Below are 20,351 nucleotides of genomic sequence, written 5' to 3'. Positions count from 1 at the left end.
TAAAAGATTTCTTTAATTTTAAAATGTATCTTCAAATTTATACTGAATTAATTCTTTTCTCTTTAAAATACCCCCACAAAGATCAATCATGGCAACAGTTACATTTTAGAAGCAGCTGCATCGGTATACAATCTAAAGATTCTAACCAAGCAACAATTTGCCAAACTGTAGATTTATTAGACAAGTAGAGTAAAAGAGTATTATTACCACTTCCAGTTCTAACTGAAACTTAATTTAAAGTGAATATATTTTATCTGAAACAGATTAGATGAAATTGCTCCCTCCAGACAAGAACCTGAACATTCATTTTCCTTTCATTAAAATTATTTTGGAGAGATAATAAATGGACATTATATCAGAGCAACCCAGTGCCAATATTTATCAGAGTCTTATTTAAAGATAAGCTTGCTTATTTTGTAACCATCTAAAATAGGTCAAACAATTTACAGACAAAAGTAGTTCAAGAGGTTAACTTGTTCTTGCAGTACAATAATATTTTTTTCTTGTCTATCTGTGATAAACATCTGTGGGGTCAACAACAAAAATGTGTCTAGTTGTATGGGTGGTATAAAAAAAATAGTCCTGTGTAGCATTTTAAGTGTTAAGCAGACAAGGAAAATTTCAATATATTAACAGTATTTATTACTGTAAAATTGTCTATGTAGTTTCATATAATCTAGTTTCATATTTAATTCATTAAGAAAACAAAATCAAAACCTGAACAGTAGATAAGACAAAAGAAGTTATTAACAAGTCTCCTGTTTAAAGGATCCAGTGAAAGTTAGAATTTGAACAAAAGTACATGACGGCATTACTGTCCAGCCAAAATTCACATCCTTACCATATTAAAAGTTTCACAGTTTGGTCTCAAAATAATATCAAGAGAGAGGTCAAACTCTATTTCGAGAGAGAGAGAGAGAGAGAGAGAGAGTAGGTCATTTTGGGAATAACATACGGTTCAATTTTACTTTAATTATTCAGATTTAAGGGGTCAAGTTAGAGAGAGAGAGAGAGAGAGAGAGAGAGAGAGAGAGACCAGGCCACTTAACTCATTGACAGACCTTGTGATCAAACACTCACCCTTTTACCACTCGGCCACCAACCCACCCCCCTCATTTCTTTAAAACCAGAAAACATAAGAGGAGGAGAAAGGTGCAAAGGACATATTCACAGACACATTATTATTCTTTATAGACATGGAGGGCCATTATTAACTGTAAATCTGCAGCATAATTAAATTCTCTTAATACTGTCTTGAATTTTTAAGGGGTAATTTCAAAATTCTTTCAAATACACAGGAATGAGAACAAAATTCTATGACATGAATTATAACTCATACTTAAATTATTTCTCAAGAATAATTTTTTCTAAATTCTTCCTCCTTCATATTTCTTTCTTCAGATTTCAGGAGCAACTATACATGTGCGTCTATTTCAAGAAATCTCTCTAAAACATCTCTGCAGGGTGTATTCACAAGATCTTGTCATACAAATTAATATGCATTAAATTCTCACAGACATGGTTAAAGTCAAGCGAAAAATAACTAATAATGGTTGATAAATTTAAAACATTAAAAAAATTCTAGAAAAATGAGTGGTCAGAAAAAAAAAAAAAATTCTTACTTCTGATTGGACAGGAACATATGACATAGTACTGCATGTATCTCCTGAAGATGATGAAGTAGTATCCGTTGAAGACGAAACTGTTGCCATGGAAGTGAATGATTCGGATGAAGGAAGGGAAGCATTGTCTGAAAAGGCAGAGTCAGTTTCACCAGCGTCATAACACTCGCGGGAAGACATATTTCCATGTAAATTGTAATGTGTAATTCGGCTACATCCTAAACCTTGTGTTATTTCCGCTGCTAAGGCATCTAACTCTGCTTGTATTGTGTCACTTCCGCCATCTTTAGTTTCCTCCCTTGCAACACTAACCATGCCCGGAGGAAACTTTAAATTATTGGAAAGTTCTGATTGTGTTGTGCTTAGCTGTGTTTCTAGTTCACACAATTCACCTAAAATGGCATCAAAATTAATATCTTGATTTTCTGAAATAAACAAAATAGAACAGTCACAGATATGGCGTCAAAAATTCTTTAAAAAGATTTTATCAGACACAGATCAGATTTACCCTTGATATGGTAAAGGGGATAAATTATAGAACAGCACATGCAGTTACTAAGTAAAATTTTTTAAAAAATGTTGTACACCAAAGAAAACAAGGCATGAATAGTTTTAAAAGAATCTTTCATAATTCATAAGCCTAGCAGTAGAGGTTAATAGATCTCCTACAAAAATAATTGCAAATACTAATGCGAGGTTCCCACTGCCGTGCGATGCATTACAATAGGATTGTCCATATTGAGTACACAATCTGCTACATGCAGATGCATTCACATACATTTCATTCCGATCAACAAGATTTCTATGACTGACCGCAATATATGATAAGACCTGATAGGATCTCCACGATTAAAACCATGATTTCAATCATAGCACGCATCATCATGGTAGAAACCTGGCATAAAAAAATAGTGTATGATTTCTTTTTGGTCGTGATCGAGAGAGAAATGGGGTTTAACGTCTACTCAACACAAACTAGGTCATTTCAGGACTAACATATGGTTCAATTTCATTTCAATAATTCGCTTGCACATAGGGGTCTTTAGCAGTGGGCTGGAGAAAACCCACAAGGTTCGACAGGCGCCCCTACTCCTTTTCACGTACAACCGGGGAATCGAAACCACGCCAGTTGAATCAATGACGGACCTTATGATACCGCGCGCATATGCTAACCATCCGGCCATCCAACCCCCTCTTTGTGGTTATTTTGGTCCAATTTCCCTAAATCATCATAACGCCAAAATTCTCTTGAGTCTTTTAATTCATTCTATCGATTGCAGCAACATTCTAATGATGGGGGGAACCTAGTCATGTACCTAATAAATAATTATTAATGAAGGGGAGATTAAAAGGTTTCACACTTTTTAAATGTTGACATCTGCATATTAAAGGTCACCCTGGAAATTCAAAGGTTGTGACGGATAATTCTTGCAGAGGTGTTGTTTTACCAGGAGGTAAAATGTGTTACTGTTTCAAATAATCTACCATAATGGTGAGGCTGAGACAAGTTTGTATGAAATTGCTTTTCTTGTTTTTTTTTCAATACTGAACCAATCTGGTTCAAATACATTTTATTATTCATAATAAATTGAGTATACTTCAATTTTAACAAAGAAATCAACACCATTGTCCCTTTAAGCTTTTATCAACTATAAACCAACTTTTTTCAACTGATCAATTTGGACCCTTCACCCTTCTTTAGTCTTCGGCAATATCAATGATTGTGATGGCTACTCCAATCTGACGTTACAATGTGTGCAATTCTTTATTCTGCACTGAACATGTATTCTTGCCATTAATCTTTTCTACCTTAAGATTTATCATGGCATATCTAACAATTTTTGGTAGCAGTTTTGTATGCAGAACTACATATTTACAGTGCTGCCTGTTAGGACCTATGTATGGTTTAAAGGCTTGGTGCTGTGGCCTATTCTAAAAGAATATACATAAAAACACAACATTGTCTATTTTTAAATAACAAAATATCTGCAACCTTGACATCCTATAGCCTGGTAGCCCAGATGTTTCTTTTTTCTAAAAGTAAAGTAATTTGATCAGACGGCATGAGGCCTAATTACAGTACTAATACAAACTGCTGGAGAAACAATCAGCTTCAAAATAAAGAGTTCTCCCCCTTACATCAAGATTATTTCAGATTTCTCCTTATACCAGTCAGTCTCATTTCCTATTCCATTCAATTTTTACAACTCCTCTCTCTTACTAATTTAAATCAAAATCTCGACTTTAATTCCCGGATAGTGGATAGTAACAGTAACTACGTTTACTACTACATGCTATATCTTTCGGGAAATACAATTTAATGGGGAATTTTTATGGAAGTAGACCTACTGTTTGGAAGGCATAAAATAATATGAAGAAAATTTCATTAATTCTCACAGTATGAGCAGTATGAAATTATGAAAATATGGTTAGGCCTAGATACCTTCAACCATACATGTACATAATGTTGATTCATCAAATATCGACAATGTCTGTCTAATAAGCCACAGAATGTGTTTCCTATGAGGTTCAATTATCTCCAACCATAACCATGTTTAATTGAGCATGTAATAACACGATGCTAAATAAATTAGTTCCTCCCTATTTGTAAAGACCTTCCCTAAACTCCCTGCATCCCATGAATTTAGGGTCTTGAAGTATCTGAATGTAATCTATTTGTCGTTAATGATAAAAAAAATCAATTTAGAGTGTAATATCAAGACAAATATTACAGATGCACGCATGTTGATAACTTGCAATAAAGGACTTAATAAAATGTGGAGCTTGCAACCACACAAAAATAAGTGTCTATATTTATAAAAATATTTTGGTCCAAAGATTATTAAAATTGATCAATTTGTTCCTATTGCTAAGCTTTGGTTGAAAGGATATCATACCACTTACGAGTACAAGTTAAAAGTTTATTAATATACATGTGTAAGAAAATTGTGTTTAAATACGATTGTTCCTTGCTGAAATAATTATCCAAATAATATATCCAACAAACTTACCTTCATTATTTAGGAATGAGAATCTGAAACTTTCCATGGCCATCTTTGGGGTAACCACCGTTTTATTTCGGCGCCGAACTGTTCCAGTTTGGTCGGAGTCCAGCTCCTGCAAGATACAATAAGAAGAATTTTATAAATACATGCAGTATATTCTATCAATAAATCTGTCAATGTTGGTATCGATGGAGGAAATCCAAAGTACATGTATATTATCATTCACGAAAAACAGGCTCTCATTCCATGAGACAAGAAAATAACTATGGAATTATTCATGTTTTAAAATATAAAACACTAATATATCTAGCTGTACAGTTAGAAGAACCATTAACTGTTGGACGTCACGATTCATAAATGACGTAAATGGGGTTTGTTTTTCCAGTAAACTTTTCAATAAATGACACACTGAATGTAATATAGACTTTCAGGATTTTTTGGCACCATGGTATAAACACATGTAGTTTCCACTGTTCTGCTCTCCTATTGTTTTGCACATTTAATTACCGTTGTATATATTTTCTGCGTCTGCATATAAATACAATCTCTTGTGTATTTACAATGTCATTATAAAACTTTTTTTTTTTCTGAAAAAATCCCTAGTCAAGTTTGTGGTTGTGTACTTGTAGACTACTCTATTCTATGAATTGATCATATTTAAGTTTCAAGTACCATTAAGTGGAAGGTTCCTTTCCTAGGTTATTGGGTCAATAATCGTGTGTTAAGATCAAAGTTAAAAGTTGCATCAAAAACCAATAAGGGTTATATAATCCAAAGGGTTATTAAAAGTAGTTAGTTAAATGGGGAGGTCGAAATGAATTTATATTTGGGAATCATTTCAATTAATGACTTGAAATGTACTAATTAATTGATTTAATATGTAAAAATGGAAAAATCCAAGAGACATTGCAGGTCTACTAATATAAGTGCTTATTATTACAGTTCAAAGTAGGCCATAGAACTGTAATGAAATGGGCTTTAAATTAATGTCCTATTTTTCATCATGAGACTGAGAATAAATTGAAAGGTCTTTAATGTGTCATTTGTGGAAAAGCACTTTAATTAGGTGACATTGTTATAGATAAAAGACGGCAGCTGATTTGAAATAGACAGAATGAAAAGCAACATTCTGTGACTGATATATAGTACCTAGATATGTACTTTAAAACTAATGGCCTTCTTTTCAGAAAAATCTAAGTTTTTCATTTCTTAATTTATGCTAAAATGTTGTCACGCTAAAACCAAACCAAAATGTTAATCATATATAATATCCTTGCTTAGATTCAGCCGAATTAAAAAGAGGTCCATCAAAATTTTTTACACAACACTGGCTTGTTTATATTATTTGCAGAGGATGCAGAATGTCGCAAAATTTTCAGTTCGTTGTATCATTGTAAATACTGAATGGAATTGAACTCTAATTTGATTGATATTCATGTTAAGAGATCCAACTTTCACAATATCATAGTTTGCAAGGAATTCAAAATCCTTTAAATGAAAATCAGTCCCTTTAAGGCTTCAGTTCACACCATGTTCAGGAAATAGTGTGGCAATTAACACATTTTCCCAAAATAAACAGAAAGGTTTGGATTAAAATACTCCAGCTAAAATAAGGGTAGAATTATTTTTGATCTGTAACAATGTGAATGCAAACTGTATAATATTTCGCTATGAAATATCATGCTCAGCAAAAGTCACAAGGCATATTTTATTGATCAATTTTAATTCACATCAAGTTATATTGGATTTAATTCTTACTATACTGGTCTCAGAAAAACAGTTTGCTTTCATAAGAGTTACAATTAGTACCATAAGCTTTGATAGATAAAATATTGGTCAAAGTTATATTTCTGATAGTGGCACCATTCTCAGATCAATCTTAGACTTTACTATCTTACTGATCTATAGCGCTTGAATAAACTGTCTGACCAGATTAGATTGATTACTTCCGTCTGATGAACTACAACCTCTGACCTCTAACATTAACACTACAAAATCTTCTTTAATATCTTACACAGAATTGGTTACTGGAAGTTTTCTTTTCTATGGTCTCTGATTTATTTCCAGAGATCCTTTTTTATTCCTTGGTTTAGATATTTTATTGTAGCTTCTGTTAGGAACATATGTGCATGTTCAAATAATAGATGGCAGGTGCACTATTTATTTTCACTCAGCTAGACTTTATTCAAATTTACATTTAAGATAGGCGTAATTACCAGTAAGTCAATAAAAATATCATCTTATTAGTACTTTTATCATCAATTAATAGAAAATCAAATAGGGTTTAACATCCTACTGCACAAATTGGGCTAATGAAGATGGTCATGCAACCTGCACAGAGGGAAACATTCTGCATGCTCTTCACGGTTCTCTTTCATGCTCGTCAAAGAATACCCAGGCAGATTTTGTTTTTTTGTCCTATCCGAACAACTAGATGTTACTTGCCATGTTCAGTTAATCTGCACCACTGACAAGGGGAAATCAGGTTGGAAAATCCCGAAAAACTTTCTCTGCTAACACCGAGATCGAACCAGTCTATTAATATAATAAATTTGAGTCAATTTGAGGGTGAAAAGAATTGTTTGCTTATATATAAATAGAAATTAAAATTATATAGAGCAGTACTAACGTTTGTATAAATATCCATTACTTCTGACATGTCTGAGAATATTAAGTATGATGAAGTAGACTTTAATCCAATTTAAAACATCAGATAATCCATGATTGAAAGTCACAAAAGCTGTTAATAAATAAGTCACTCAGTATCCATAATATACCAGAACTATGGCAACTCTCTGTACTTTACAGTAACTTTAGAAAACCAGAAAATATATCATCAATTCTGATGTGTTGATATATACAAGACACTCTTATACACACTTGGGAAATTTTTTCATCTATGATAACACTATTTTCCTGATCTTGGATTTCACCAAGTTTCAAAAATAATAGAACAAAATACACAAATGTTCAGAGATAGAAACTCTGTTGAATATCAATCAAGTATTTGTATTTTAACCAAAATCTTGATGATACAAGTAATTCTAAATCGGTTCAGTTGAGTTGTACAAATTCACTCTTTGATGAACTGAAGCTAAAAATCAATTTTAAATATAAATTTGCTTAGCAGTTAATGTAAACTTGTCAGAATATGTCGGCTTTAAAAGTTAAACCTCACATTCAATTTAAATACATTTCACATGATGTCATTACTGATAGAAAGAAGTCATGAAAGTGTAGTTTAAGTTCAGCTTTCAACTTCTTTTTCAATTCAATATCTTGAGTAAAACTTTAATGAAAATCTTTGTGAATTCAAGATTAAAATTACAAATATACTGGTCCAAAACATTTGAAAAGAGAACATAACCATCCGAAAGAATAAACCTGATCTGCTTTTGAGGTTTCATATGCTGAACTGAGAAATTCAATTCAGGCTGAACTGATTTAAAATTGCACAGGTTCAGTCTCTTCAATTTCCGAACAATGATAAAGAAGCACAACATTAATCGCTTTAAATTGTTTAAGCACGGTATGTAGACACAAATTATTGGTAGATATAATATTGAAACACAGGTTACACTATAAATTTAGAATATGTAGAACAAGTTCCAGACAGCCACTCAATAAAATTTTAATTATTTCCTGGATTGACTTCTGAAGAATGTTGATTTCTAAGATCACTTGTTCGTGAATCTAATAATGATGTTTGTGGATTCTATATATCTTTCTAAAAGTTTCCAAGTTTCATGCAGTTGGTTTTCTAAGAATGCTGAATTAATCCAATCCCAATTAAATCTTAGAAATATGGCATTTCTCCAAATATAATTCTTAATTTATAATTCAATACTATCAAATCTTTCTACCCCTAAGGCAACTCTACAAAATTTGAATTAATTGCCAAAAAGTTCTAGGAATGCTGAATTTCCTAAAACTCTTCTGTACCATTATCAAGAGTAATAAGAGTGTAGATATGTTCCTGAAATAGCCATGATGAGAGTTTCAGAGGTGTATGTTTGATAACACAGGTATTTTCTTTCATGATGAATAACATACCTGATGGCTATATAGGTAACAAATAAAGAGAGGCTCAACCTTTTATACAGGTTAAAGTAAGAATGTATTAAAATTTTAAAAAAGTGGGGCGAATTGTGGTTTAGATTTAAATTAAATATTTTCAGTAATTATAGATAAGCTTGGCTTATTGTATTCATGTCGGCAGAAATATGTGAATACGATTGACTACATATCATTTAGTCATTCGCATGTTGATCAGCAATGGCTCAATTATAAGATCCACTAACATTTCTGACCACCTCCTAAAAAGGCTGAAATGTCGAATTCCAATTCCATCACAAACTTATGAATTTGTAGACCAAGCTAACTCCATCACATACGTCTGAATAATGAATGGTGCTAGTAGAAGTGTCAGAAGATTTCACTTTAGAGTGTTAGGTTGTTGTGCAAATGTGCAAAAATGACTAAAAAATGAAAGTTTTTATACCCACCCCCCCAACCAGGCCCCCCACTAGGAAAAGGTTGAGTTGCCCTTGTACTATATTAGAAGAGATAAACAGATGGTAGAAGGAATGAAATAAAGAAGTGAATGGTGAGAAAAAGATAAGGAACAGAAAATGACTAGTGATGTGTAATAAATAGACACTGATAACAAGTCTGACTGAAAGGATAAAAAATTTAGGATTTTATTGAACAGTAGTAGGCTTCTGAAGACCAGTTCCAACTATGACTCCATTTCGAATAACTATTGTATAGTTGGAGTTATATATGAGGCAGGGTACGCTTACTGTGACAATGTCAATGACTTCTCAGTTATCTTTTTAAGGGTACAAGTTTTTGTTGTACTTTCTTTAAGTAGAGAAAGAAACAATCAGGCGTTTGCTTTAGGATTGGAAATCTATTTTGACCAAGAACCCAGAAGGGCAAAGAGCATTCTACACACCACCATAGATTGACAGGTGAATCTCTGTTAATTAATTATTTTAGTATTTTCTCTCCATTTTGTTATAGTCACTATACACTAGCTCAACTTGGATATCAAAAGATTTACAAAACAATTGCAAAGCCTTTTCAGAATATGTGCACCAAATTTTAACACTAAAACTAACCCTTGTTTGTTGTGGTGTAATTCTGGCATCTGCATGTAGTTACAATTTCATCTAAAATAAGATTTCAGTTTAATACCAAAGAATCCCTAATGAAACATAATCTTTTCTCTGAAACTATTTTCTTTGCATTAGGCTCTAAATAGCACAAGATCAATGATAAACATTGAGGTATAAACATAAAAATACTACCTGTAATTCAAGACAATCTAGTCTTGATTATCTGGCTAAGATAATAATTATACAATAGTCAAAGTAGCAGTAATTAAGTGTTGAGAGAGGAGAGATAATGGTAAATCTACAGAGAATCGCTCCATACTGCCATGATGACCTGGTTGGAATGGGGTTGAAGTTGATTCATCATGTCATGTTATGATTGGTACCCCATCTGTTGAGCCTATTAACTGTTAGAGATGTAATCAATGATATAGAATATATTGTTACACTTTTTACTTCTCTGTAACTTCCTCACCTAAATATACTTCCACCCGCTGTCATACTTGACCCACATGGAATTTATATCTCAACATCAGGATAAAAATGTTCCAAAAATATTTTTTTCTGAATCGTATCTTTTTTTTGTGTTCCTCATGGTTTCTTGTGACCTCACAATTTTTTTAAATAAAAATACAGAATGCCTTCCAATACTTCCTGTTTAAGAAAATGGAATCCATTAAATTCAGTTTCTAGCCTAAGAGCAAAAACACACAGACTTCCTTGATCTGTAGATCTATCTTCCTCAAAAGTTCAGTCACATATATATCAAAGTCAAATGATAACTTTTCAAAACCGACTTCCTCCGTTAGATTGTGGAATTTTTACAATGAAAGATTTTGGAAAAGGTAAGGCATAGCATATTCAGATTACAGAGTATTTAAATTAAATTTTTACATTAAGAGATTTTGGAAAGGATAAAGTGTACCATATTTAAGGTAATTAAATTAAATTTCTACATTAAGAGAATTTTAAAATGGTATGGTGTACCATATTCAAAACTGCAGAGTAATTAATTAAATTAAATATTCCCATCTTCAAAGGATAACGGCACTTTAGTCTATGTATCTATTAACAAAGTTACATAGATAACAGAGAGTTCTAGTACTTGTAACATGTCACTTGAACATGATCCTTTACATGTCATTTGTCAATCATCATGTTATCACCTGTCAGTTTACCTGTCTTCATCATCTCTAACATCCTTTAATACAAACTATCTAGTACACTTATTACTACCTCCATTATTAAATTAGGCGTTTGTTCATAACTACCAGAACTGACTTACTGCCGTGGCATATTAAGGATTTCTGAAAGGGTGGTAGAGAATAAGGTACTTTAGTTACATTTTAGATATTAAAGGCAGCATGTAAATAACTCTAAACACCATTATTTTGGTGGATGCAGGGCTGTTTGTAAAGACTAATGTTTACAAAACCTTGAGCTAAAACTTAGAAGTCCTGAAGTCTGCAAACCATAAAAGAATTGTCAACTTGTATTTAGTCCTATTGAGCTATCAAATTAGACCCATTGTGCCATCCATTACAAACTAAAACAGCTAACAATGCATAATGTAGTCCAAAATAAAGTTTTTATATACAAAATAAAAAAAAATATTGAATTGATGAATACGTAAACATAATTAGACATTATTATCAAAAGCTTGAAAGAAAAGTTGGTTAACTTGTTTGAAACCAGCTCTGGTAAAATTGTCTTTATCTATACAAGACTACACCTGGCTGAGGTAGATGACCTATAAAAGGTACACCCACACAAGTCAGTACATTACATAAAAAGATACCTTTGATTCATTAATAGGGAACTGCTGTGGCTCAGTGAGTAAGATGCTGGCTCATTAACCAGAAGATATTGAGTTCACTCCCAGTGTTGGATGGGAAAGTTCCTAAGGATTTTCCATTGGGGTTTCCCCATGTCAGTGGTGCAGGATAGAGGGCCTGGCAAGGACAGTGTCTAGTCGTTCAGATGGGATGCAAAACCGAGGTCCCATCTGCACATAAAAGAACCCTTGACATTTGGAATTTGAAATAGGAGTAGACAGTAGGGCTGCTGTCAGGATAAAATTTCCCTCATAGCACACTATGACGTAAACCCGTTTTCATTAGTCCGTCCAGTCAGTTCAGAAAAGTTGGACATTAAACCCAATCTCATTACATCTGGATTCATTAATAAAACCAATACGTGTTTATCTTGTTTTCTATTTGCATTACTGGGAAACAATTATGTTTATCATTCAAATATTAGAAAAATTTATTTCAATAAAAAATTGTAGATTTCAAATATTTCATACCTAAAATATTTTTAATTCATTATTACAACTGCTGATTGTCACTTTTATTTTTTTGGAAAATGTCTATTTTTGTTGACTTTTTTGAAAGGGATTCAAAATTCTTTAAATGACAATCAGGGGTATTGATTTTAAAAATATTAATAGAAATTCAATAACTGAAGAAAAGTCCATGCATGTATATGCTGTTTCCCTTGCTTTCATTATGTAAATAAACAAACAACAAAACACCCTGCTAAAACTATGATTAGAAATGTCACCAAAAATCACCCCTCATTTAATTAACTCCAATACTGTATATAAACAAAGGTAAAATATATTACCAGTCTACTGTTAGTCGACAGTGTCAATAATACAGATGTCATGTTTACTAAGTGCCGTCATGTCAGGTCAGCCTGGGTCAGTATTTTGTTATTGATGTCAATAGTCTGACTAAACATTGAGTTAACCATGACTCATTGACTGACCAGTGTCCATTCTTCTCTATATGATGGCCAGCGTCCAGTCTATAACATGTACTCCGTTCTACTCTTCTCTGTGACTGGATGATAATAGGTTTGACTAAGCAGGATCAATACAATCAGTATAAATGGCTACTTGTTGCTTCTGGTAGCTAGAAAATCTTTTAAGCCATTAATCATCTGCTTCAAGGATACTAGAATTCCTGTTATTACGGTAACCACATGTGGGCCTAAGTTAATGTTATACACAAATAATAAAACCCAACTTAAACCACACAAAAACAGCCAACATTAGTCAAAATATAGGATATTCAGAATGACTCAGTCGCCAAGATTTGTTAAAATATAGACTATTCAGCAAGCCTAGAGATAAGGCACCTGTCAGAGACAATGTCAGATACAGATTCAGGCTTTGTCAGTCACAATATTGTCCGGCACTGAGTTGTCTTGTTTTCCATGTAAATCAATTGAGCATAAGAAGAACCTTTTCTTCAGACTAGACTATTACAGGTAGGCAAGTTCCTTCCATAACACAGATTAATTAACAATCAGTTTGCTTGGATGGAGATTTAAAAAAAAAGGCTAATTAGAATTTGAGAATGGTAGGTAGGTCTAAAACTCAATGTATGACGTTTCAGACTCTAACTTGTTTACATCCATTTGGGACTTTGACTGAAACATTGGTCTACCACCTAAACTAACACATCATTACAAAAGTATGTTATAGAAGGCAATAACAAAAGTCATATTTCTCGAGTCTGTTTACAAGTGCTGACACCAATGCATATGGCACTTCCACATATACCTTATATATACAGAGTAAGCAGAGTAAGAATGTTAGGTATTTATATTGTTTATATATCTAGTGGGTACCAGATACCTATAAAACACTCTATCTAGATGTCTTTATTATTCTACTGTATCAGACCTCTAGCATTAAAATATATACAAGTTCTTTCAAGTATATTAATTTGCACTATAAGCCTTTTGGGATGAACTGTTTATATTATATACATGTATATAATAGTCACATTAAAAGAGGAAAGGGAAGTTGTAGCTGATCTTATTTTGTCAACAAAAACATTAAAGAGGTGGAAATCACAAAATTTAATACAATTTAAAGATGAAATTCAATTTCCAAATATAAATGTAATGGGTGAAAACTGAAAAGTGCATTTAACTAGGTTAGATGTACGATCTCGACCCCTAATGTTTGCGGAAAGAAATGATTTATCATTTAGATCTCCACAGATGATCACAAGAAATTAAAGATGGTTGTGATCCATCGATTTCAATAAATATTTGGACCAATATACATTTAAGACTTTTTTTTGTGTTTGTGTGTTCTGAAAGTCTATATTTGTCACAAAGTCTGGAAATTTAGGCCTTTTAACTCATTAAATAACATTTGTTATCAGCAAGATATCCAGAATGATACTACCTCAGTACTGTATATTGCATTTCATAGGGCTTGTCACACTTTAAATGTTATTTTCAACCTTTGTTATACAACTGGTACATTGTATGAACTTTGAAGTATACATGACGAATGTGACTTTCTAGATTTGCAACTTTAAAGCACACTTCAAAATTCTCAACAAATTGCGATTTTAGTGAAGTAAAATCGAAAAAAAAAGTGCAGACGATTTGTGACAAAGAGTAAAACACTGAGTTCAAATCAAGAGTGAGTCATGTTTTCTCGACAACATACACAAGGTTTCCTCCCAAACTCTTTTTGTGTGGAAATTAGAGTCTTCATACTTACATCATACTTGTGAAGTAACTAAAATAAACCTGTTGCCATCTAGTTTCAATTATTTTCCTGGCCAAAGTGTAGAATGTCCCCAGTATATCCGTTCCTAGAAAGGTTAGGCTATTGTACTCACAGATCAGTCGGTTTACAGAACCATTAAAAAGTAACCGAGTGTCACTATGAAAAGACCCAGTAAAAGTTACTTTTATATCAGGAAAAAACATTTTAAATTGTACATTAGATGGAAACTTTTTTTGACTAACTTTAAAAAAAAAAAAAAATTTGTTCCGACACACACAAATAATGCTTTTAATGTTTTTCATTCCTAAAACTGAACAGTTTTAAAACATTTCCAAAGTAATCCAAAACTGATCTTGCTCAGAATAGACCAGAGTTCAGTATTTTAAACATTGATAAAACAAAAACAAATCAGAATGTGTGAAATGGGGTATAACATCCACACAACACTAACCAGGCCACTGTGTGACCGACAAGGTAAATTTTTAATATAATAATTTACTTGCATGCTGAGGTCTTTAACATTCAGAGAGGAAACCAAAGGTTTTTACTTTGAAATTGTAAGCTTGTCTTTTGTAAAATACGAAATATGTATAGAATTTATAATTACATAAACAACTCATTTGAAGATTTGAACAATACTGGTTCTATTTTGAAAGTAAAAGGTGGAAACAAAATACAATACAAGTACTTATTGTTGGTTGTTACAGGAAAACAATATAAGAAAACAATCTCATATATACAGTAAAGAACTTGTTAAGTGAAACTGAAAAATGTTAATTGCATAAGTTGACAACAAATATCAGATTGCATAATCTAAATAAAAGAATATAAAGGATATCCGGAAAAGTAAACAATAGATTTATAACATTGTATTATGAAAATATCATGATAAAATTAATAAATGCAGTTGGTAGAGAAATTTATTGATTTGCTTTTTTATTATTTTAAGCCTTTTACATGATACCCTTTTATACAGATACATAAAGTGATAGTTTGGACATCCATTGAATAAGTGTAAGCATACCTAATCATTTTTACACCAGACCCTAGGAAGATTAACAAGAATTTGTACTGTTGACAGACATAATCAGTTGTATAATTAGAGTTATCTGTCTTCTAGATATCCTTATAATTAGTTCAAAGATTGACAGAAGGCAAGGTGTAAACTTCTGTTAACATGGTACTTCTGGTGTAAACATTATGTTAGTGATGTATTCATCAAACTTTTACCATTTTACACCTATGCTATTAAAATGAAATGGGGTTTAACATCCTACTGTTCTGTTCTGACTGGGCTAATGAAGCAGGGCATACAGCATACAGTGTGCTATGAGGGAAATTTTGCCTGAACAGCGGTGCTACTGCCTACTCTTAGATTGAATTTCAACTGTCAAGGGATCTTTTACGTGCACATCAATGTGAACATGGGACCTCAGTTTTTCATCCCATCCAAATGACTAGACAGCTGTCCTTATCAGGCCCTCACCCCTGCACCACTGACAATGGGAAACCATGCTGGAAAACCCAGATGAACTTTCTCTGCAAACACAAGTTTGTCTTGTAATTAAAGTGTTATTTCCATTATACTACAATTGTCTAAAACTCAAAATCACAGTAAGTACCTATTTCAGGGTCTTTACTTGGATTGCTAATAATAGTCTAAACTAAAGCTTTAAAATCTCAGGATTGACAATTATTATTATCTACTTACCCTTGTGGATTTTCTATAAGTGATCTCAAGAATTAATAAATTGAATTTGTTAGTCGCACAATAAAACAGTTATGTTGAGCATGATGACAAGCCTATTCCTCACTCTCTATTCAAACTAGTTTGAGAAATTAACTGCATGTACATGTAGGTATATATTTTTTTACTGTTCTACCTACCTTCACGTTTCCAGTGGAAATTTGAAAAGTTAAAAGATCAACCGTCATTGGTGCATTTGTATAATATGTTGTGACAATGACATATGGTTGTCATAGAAATAACAAAACTCAACTCTCCCTTAATGACAAGAAGCTGCTAGACTTGGTTATCAAGTTATCAGTACTTCCATCAACCTATATTCATGATAAAGTCTTTTATTAAAAGATCATCCAGAATAACTAGTCAAGTTTCATTCATTTAACCAAAATTAAAAACTACCATTTCAATAGCCTTTGGTTACATTTTTGTCATTTTTGTGGAATTGGATGGGGGAACTTGACCAATAAATCTAGTCATTCCTAGTGTAACTATTTTGGTGCACTAATTACGGAGAGAGTGACATGCAGTTTAACGTCTCGTCAACACAAACACAGTCATTTCGGGTTAGCATATCCTATAGCTTTATTTCAACAACCTGCCTGCACACATGGGTCTTTAGCTTTATTTCAATAATTTTTCTGCACACATGGGTCTTCCGCTTTATTTCAATAATTTGTCTGTAAACATGGGTTTTTACATGTGGGGGGGGGGGGCAACTGTAGAACCTGACGAAAACCCACAAGGTTATATTAGGCAGACGACCCTACTTATATCACTTATACTCATGGGATAGATACCATGTCACTTGAATCAATGACAGACCATATAATATCTCTTGACCCCCTTAACCCCCCTGCACTAACAAACAATGTAGGCAAACAGCACAACACATAAAACAACATGTCATAAAGTGTCAACACAGAATGCCAAAGTCAATCCAAAGCAGTAGTTATCTGCATGAACTTTAAGAGATAATATTTGGGATCCCCTTCAGATAAGTTCATCTGATGTGTTTCAAAAGGAATAAGCATATCCTGTCTCTTGCATGACTCCTTGTAAAACTAAATCATGCTTGTGAAGGGTTGTGTCAGGTAATTCCTGAAGTGATACATTAATACCAGGAAATATCTTTGTCACTGACAGTAATTATAGATATAGACCTACATTGAATATATTTTCTAGCCAAATTCAATGCAACTGTAAATTGACATACATGTATATAGGGGAAACATGCCACCCATTATCAGTAAGGCAAAAATAGCATAAAATCTACAACTAAAGAAATGGAAGTGAACAAAAAAGCAACTGTGGAACATATTATCAAAAACCCAAACCACATTAGAGAACAATAGCACAGTGCTAAATAAAGACATTAAAGTATCAAAGAAGAGAGTACTATAAGAAGTCTTAGAAACCAAAAGACTTGAAATGAAACTCAATAAAGACAATGGCCCTTTTTACATTAAATGTTTGTGGTATATTAGATTAAATTTGGTAAATGATCCTTGGCTTATAATGCTTATGCCATACAGAATTTTAAAACTTTGCTTAAATATACATTATTCTATTAGTTCAAAAATAGATAATGAAATTCCATTCAAATTATTTTATTTTGGGCGAAGTTATGACTGTTTGAAGATGTAGCATAGATTATTTATTATCGTAGCAATGGTACTTTGCAACTGAGACTAAGTCTCGATTATCCATGTTATAGTTAAATTTTAAAATCTTGCCATCCAATGGTCTAGTGAGTTTGATTATAGGCGTGTCATGTGAATAAATGTCTAAATATATAAAATTTGAGCCAGAAAAAAGACCTGTAATAGGCAGATTTAGCTCTTATATAATGTATCTTTAAATTCTTCAATACCATGCAGTTCTTAGTACCTTTATATTATAGTATGTCATCCAAGTCATGTTAACTTTTTGTTTGTTTTTCTATCAAGGATCTTTTCTTTAAAAAATGTTTTGAATTAAAGTCTATGTTGGATTTTTCTTACATTTAATAGAATTTTATCTAATTAATTCTTACTTTATATTTCATTATGCTACATACAATAAATGTTCGTACTGAAAATAAAAGTTTGTCATTATTCTTACATAGACACATCTAAAAGGAATGAAAATAACCTTCCTGAATGACGTTTCCTTTTACAAAAAAGTCGACTTCAGAACACCAAAGCTACGTTCATGACTTAAATGAATACCAACATCTAAATACAATTCCTAGTTTTAACTTTTGAAAGAAATGTTAAGAAAGTTAACTTTACACTAGTGAAATAGCTGAGATCTTTGTTAGTTCAGGTACAACTAATTTTGTTGAAACAAACTGGATATTTTTGTTCGAAATATTCTTATGTAATGTGTGCTACACCTCAAGTAAAGAAATGGTTGTACATTGTGTTGTGTTTAAAGAAAGCTTTCCAAAATCAATCAAAAGAAACAGAAAATGACATAAAAAATGGACAATTCAATTTATTTTAACATAATTTCAAAGTCTATGATAGTCCTTTAGAGATTTTTAAATCACATGGTAGCTAAAATATTGCGAAAGTTAAATGTCTAAAATGAATATCAAATGGTTCAAATCCATTCAATATTTACAAAGATATGATGAATTGAAAATTTGTCAACATTTAGCATCCTTTGCAGACAATATAAATGGGATGTGGACAAAACAAGCCAGCGTCACCTATAATCTTTGCTCAAATCTGTTGATGGGCCCCTTTTTAATCCAATCGAATACAATACGATTTTGGATCCCTTCTGATAAAAACTAAATTAAGAAATAAATGTTTTCAATCAGACGCATACCGATAGGTTTTCTCATTTTGAACCAGCTGTTATTTGACCTTTCGGTTAAAGCCTTTGTTAGTTTTTTAAAAACATTTTAAACTTCTAAGACCATTTTAAAAATGTTTAAAGTAAACACACAGGTATCGCTGTGCAAAATCCACAAACACATCATACAAAAGAGATGTTATAAGCCATGTTTAAAAGAAGATTTCCATGAAAATTAAAGAGTCATTGTCATCAAAGAATAAAGAGTTTTAATGACCCTATAAACCAACTGGGATATACATGTATTACAATAGTCGCTAAAACAATGAAACTAAAAAAATATAGCCTTTTCATACATCAAAAATTAAAACCTTACCCTTATTTCATTAAGGATTCTTTTTTCTAACAATATAGTCCAACTGGATATTTGAAACAAAACTATATCCACTCCAGTGCTGCTGTAAACGTATAAAAGTTTCAAACTGGTAGAAAGACACTATATATCTGGGTTCACAGAACTTCTTCCATTCTTCTTATCTTTCACTTCGATTTCCTATCCAATTTGCCATTTTAATATCCATTATAAACAAAACTCGAAAATTTTCAAATAAACACAACCCACTAGACTTGATCAATAACCAGCTCTAAATGAGAGAGTCAAACCGTTCATATACATGTACATCACATGGTCCAATTTCCAATATCTTTTAAGATCTTTTTTAAAATGGAAAACTGGTAAAAAAATTCCATATTAAATCAGTATTCAATAATAGTATTAGAAATTTAGCGAAAAAATTAAATCACTTTAGCAGAATGATTGTTATCCAATATATCTTGCATTTAAATTCCAATCTTTTCTTCACAAATGTATCAATGTCAAAATTTTGAAATGGCAAAAATGTCTTTAACTTTCAGGAATTTATTGGCAAAATGAAATCCACAAACATCAACTAATTAGCAACGCTTTTAAATATAATCTATATAACACAAAAAAAAGGTGTCCATGTTATGGCAGTACTGTCGTCTGCTCAGATGTAAACTTCAGAAATTATCCTTAAAAATCCATTGAACGTTAAATAAGAGTTCATTAAAAACCACAATCTGAACTCAGACATAAATTTTCCTCCTAAATGTCCTAATGAAGAGAGGCAGGGAGCGATTTAATGATGTTCAATATTTAGGCTAGAGCGTCCAGACTGAGTTATTAAGTAACCACATACACGTAGCTCAATGTGCTCTGCTTTGCTCTACTGGTGTAGATACAATGTAAACTATAAGACAGACTGGTCGACTTTACTACTCAACTAGACCAACAACTTACGACCGTCATATGTTTAAAGAGACAACCTATACATCTATGTTACATTGCTACAAGACAATATTGTCATTTAATCTAGTCACTACTTATTATCAAACACATATACTTGACTAATAATGTACTCATAAAATCACTGTCTCTTTAGAATAGCGACACCTCTTTGATCTTGATAAAAAAAAACATTGTTAGTTTAATTATTGTGAACCAGTAAGTGGGTAACCTGA

The 20,351-nt window shown here is 32.2% G+C and overlaps 1 protein-coding gene across 4 annotated transcripts in view; it reads right to left on the bottom strand.

Annotated features, from left to right (window-relative positions):
• Positions 1-20,351, bottom strand: part of LOC126831678 (ras-associated and pleckstrin homology domains-containing protein 1) — an 89,692-nt gene that overhangs the window by 33,207 nt on the left and 36,134 nt on the right. For 3 of the 4 annotated variants that reach the window (XM_050562304.2, XM_050562303.2, XM_050562305.2), the window contains 2 exons: positions 4,634-4,739; positions 1,623-2,047 (listed from right to left, as the gene is read on the bottom strand). In XM_050562304.2, the coding sequence (XP_050418261.1) occupies positions 1,623-2,047; positions 4,634-4,739 (531 nt within the window). Of the gene's footprint in view, positions 1-1,622; positions 2,048-4,633; positions 4,740-19,185; positions 19,436-20,351 lie in introns of those variants that run through there. The other variant, XM_056103210.1, reaches the window with a different exon arrangement.

Source organism: Patella vulgata, chromosome 9 (assembly GCF_932274485.2).
Source record: "Patella vulgata chromosome 9, xgPatVulg1.2, whole genome shotgun sequence".
NCBI classification, from domain to species: Eukaryota; Metazoa; Mollusca; class Gastropoda; family Patellidae; genus Patella; species Patella vulgata.
This window is presented reverse-complemented; position numbering and strand designations above follow the sequence as displayed.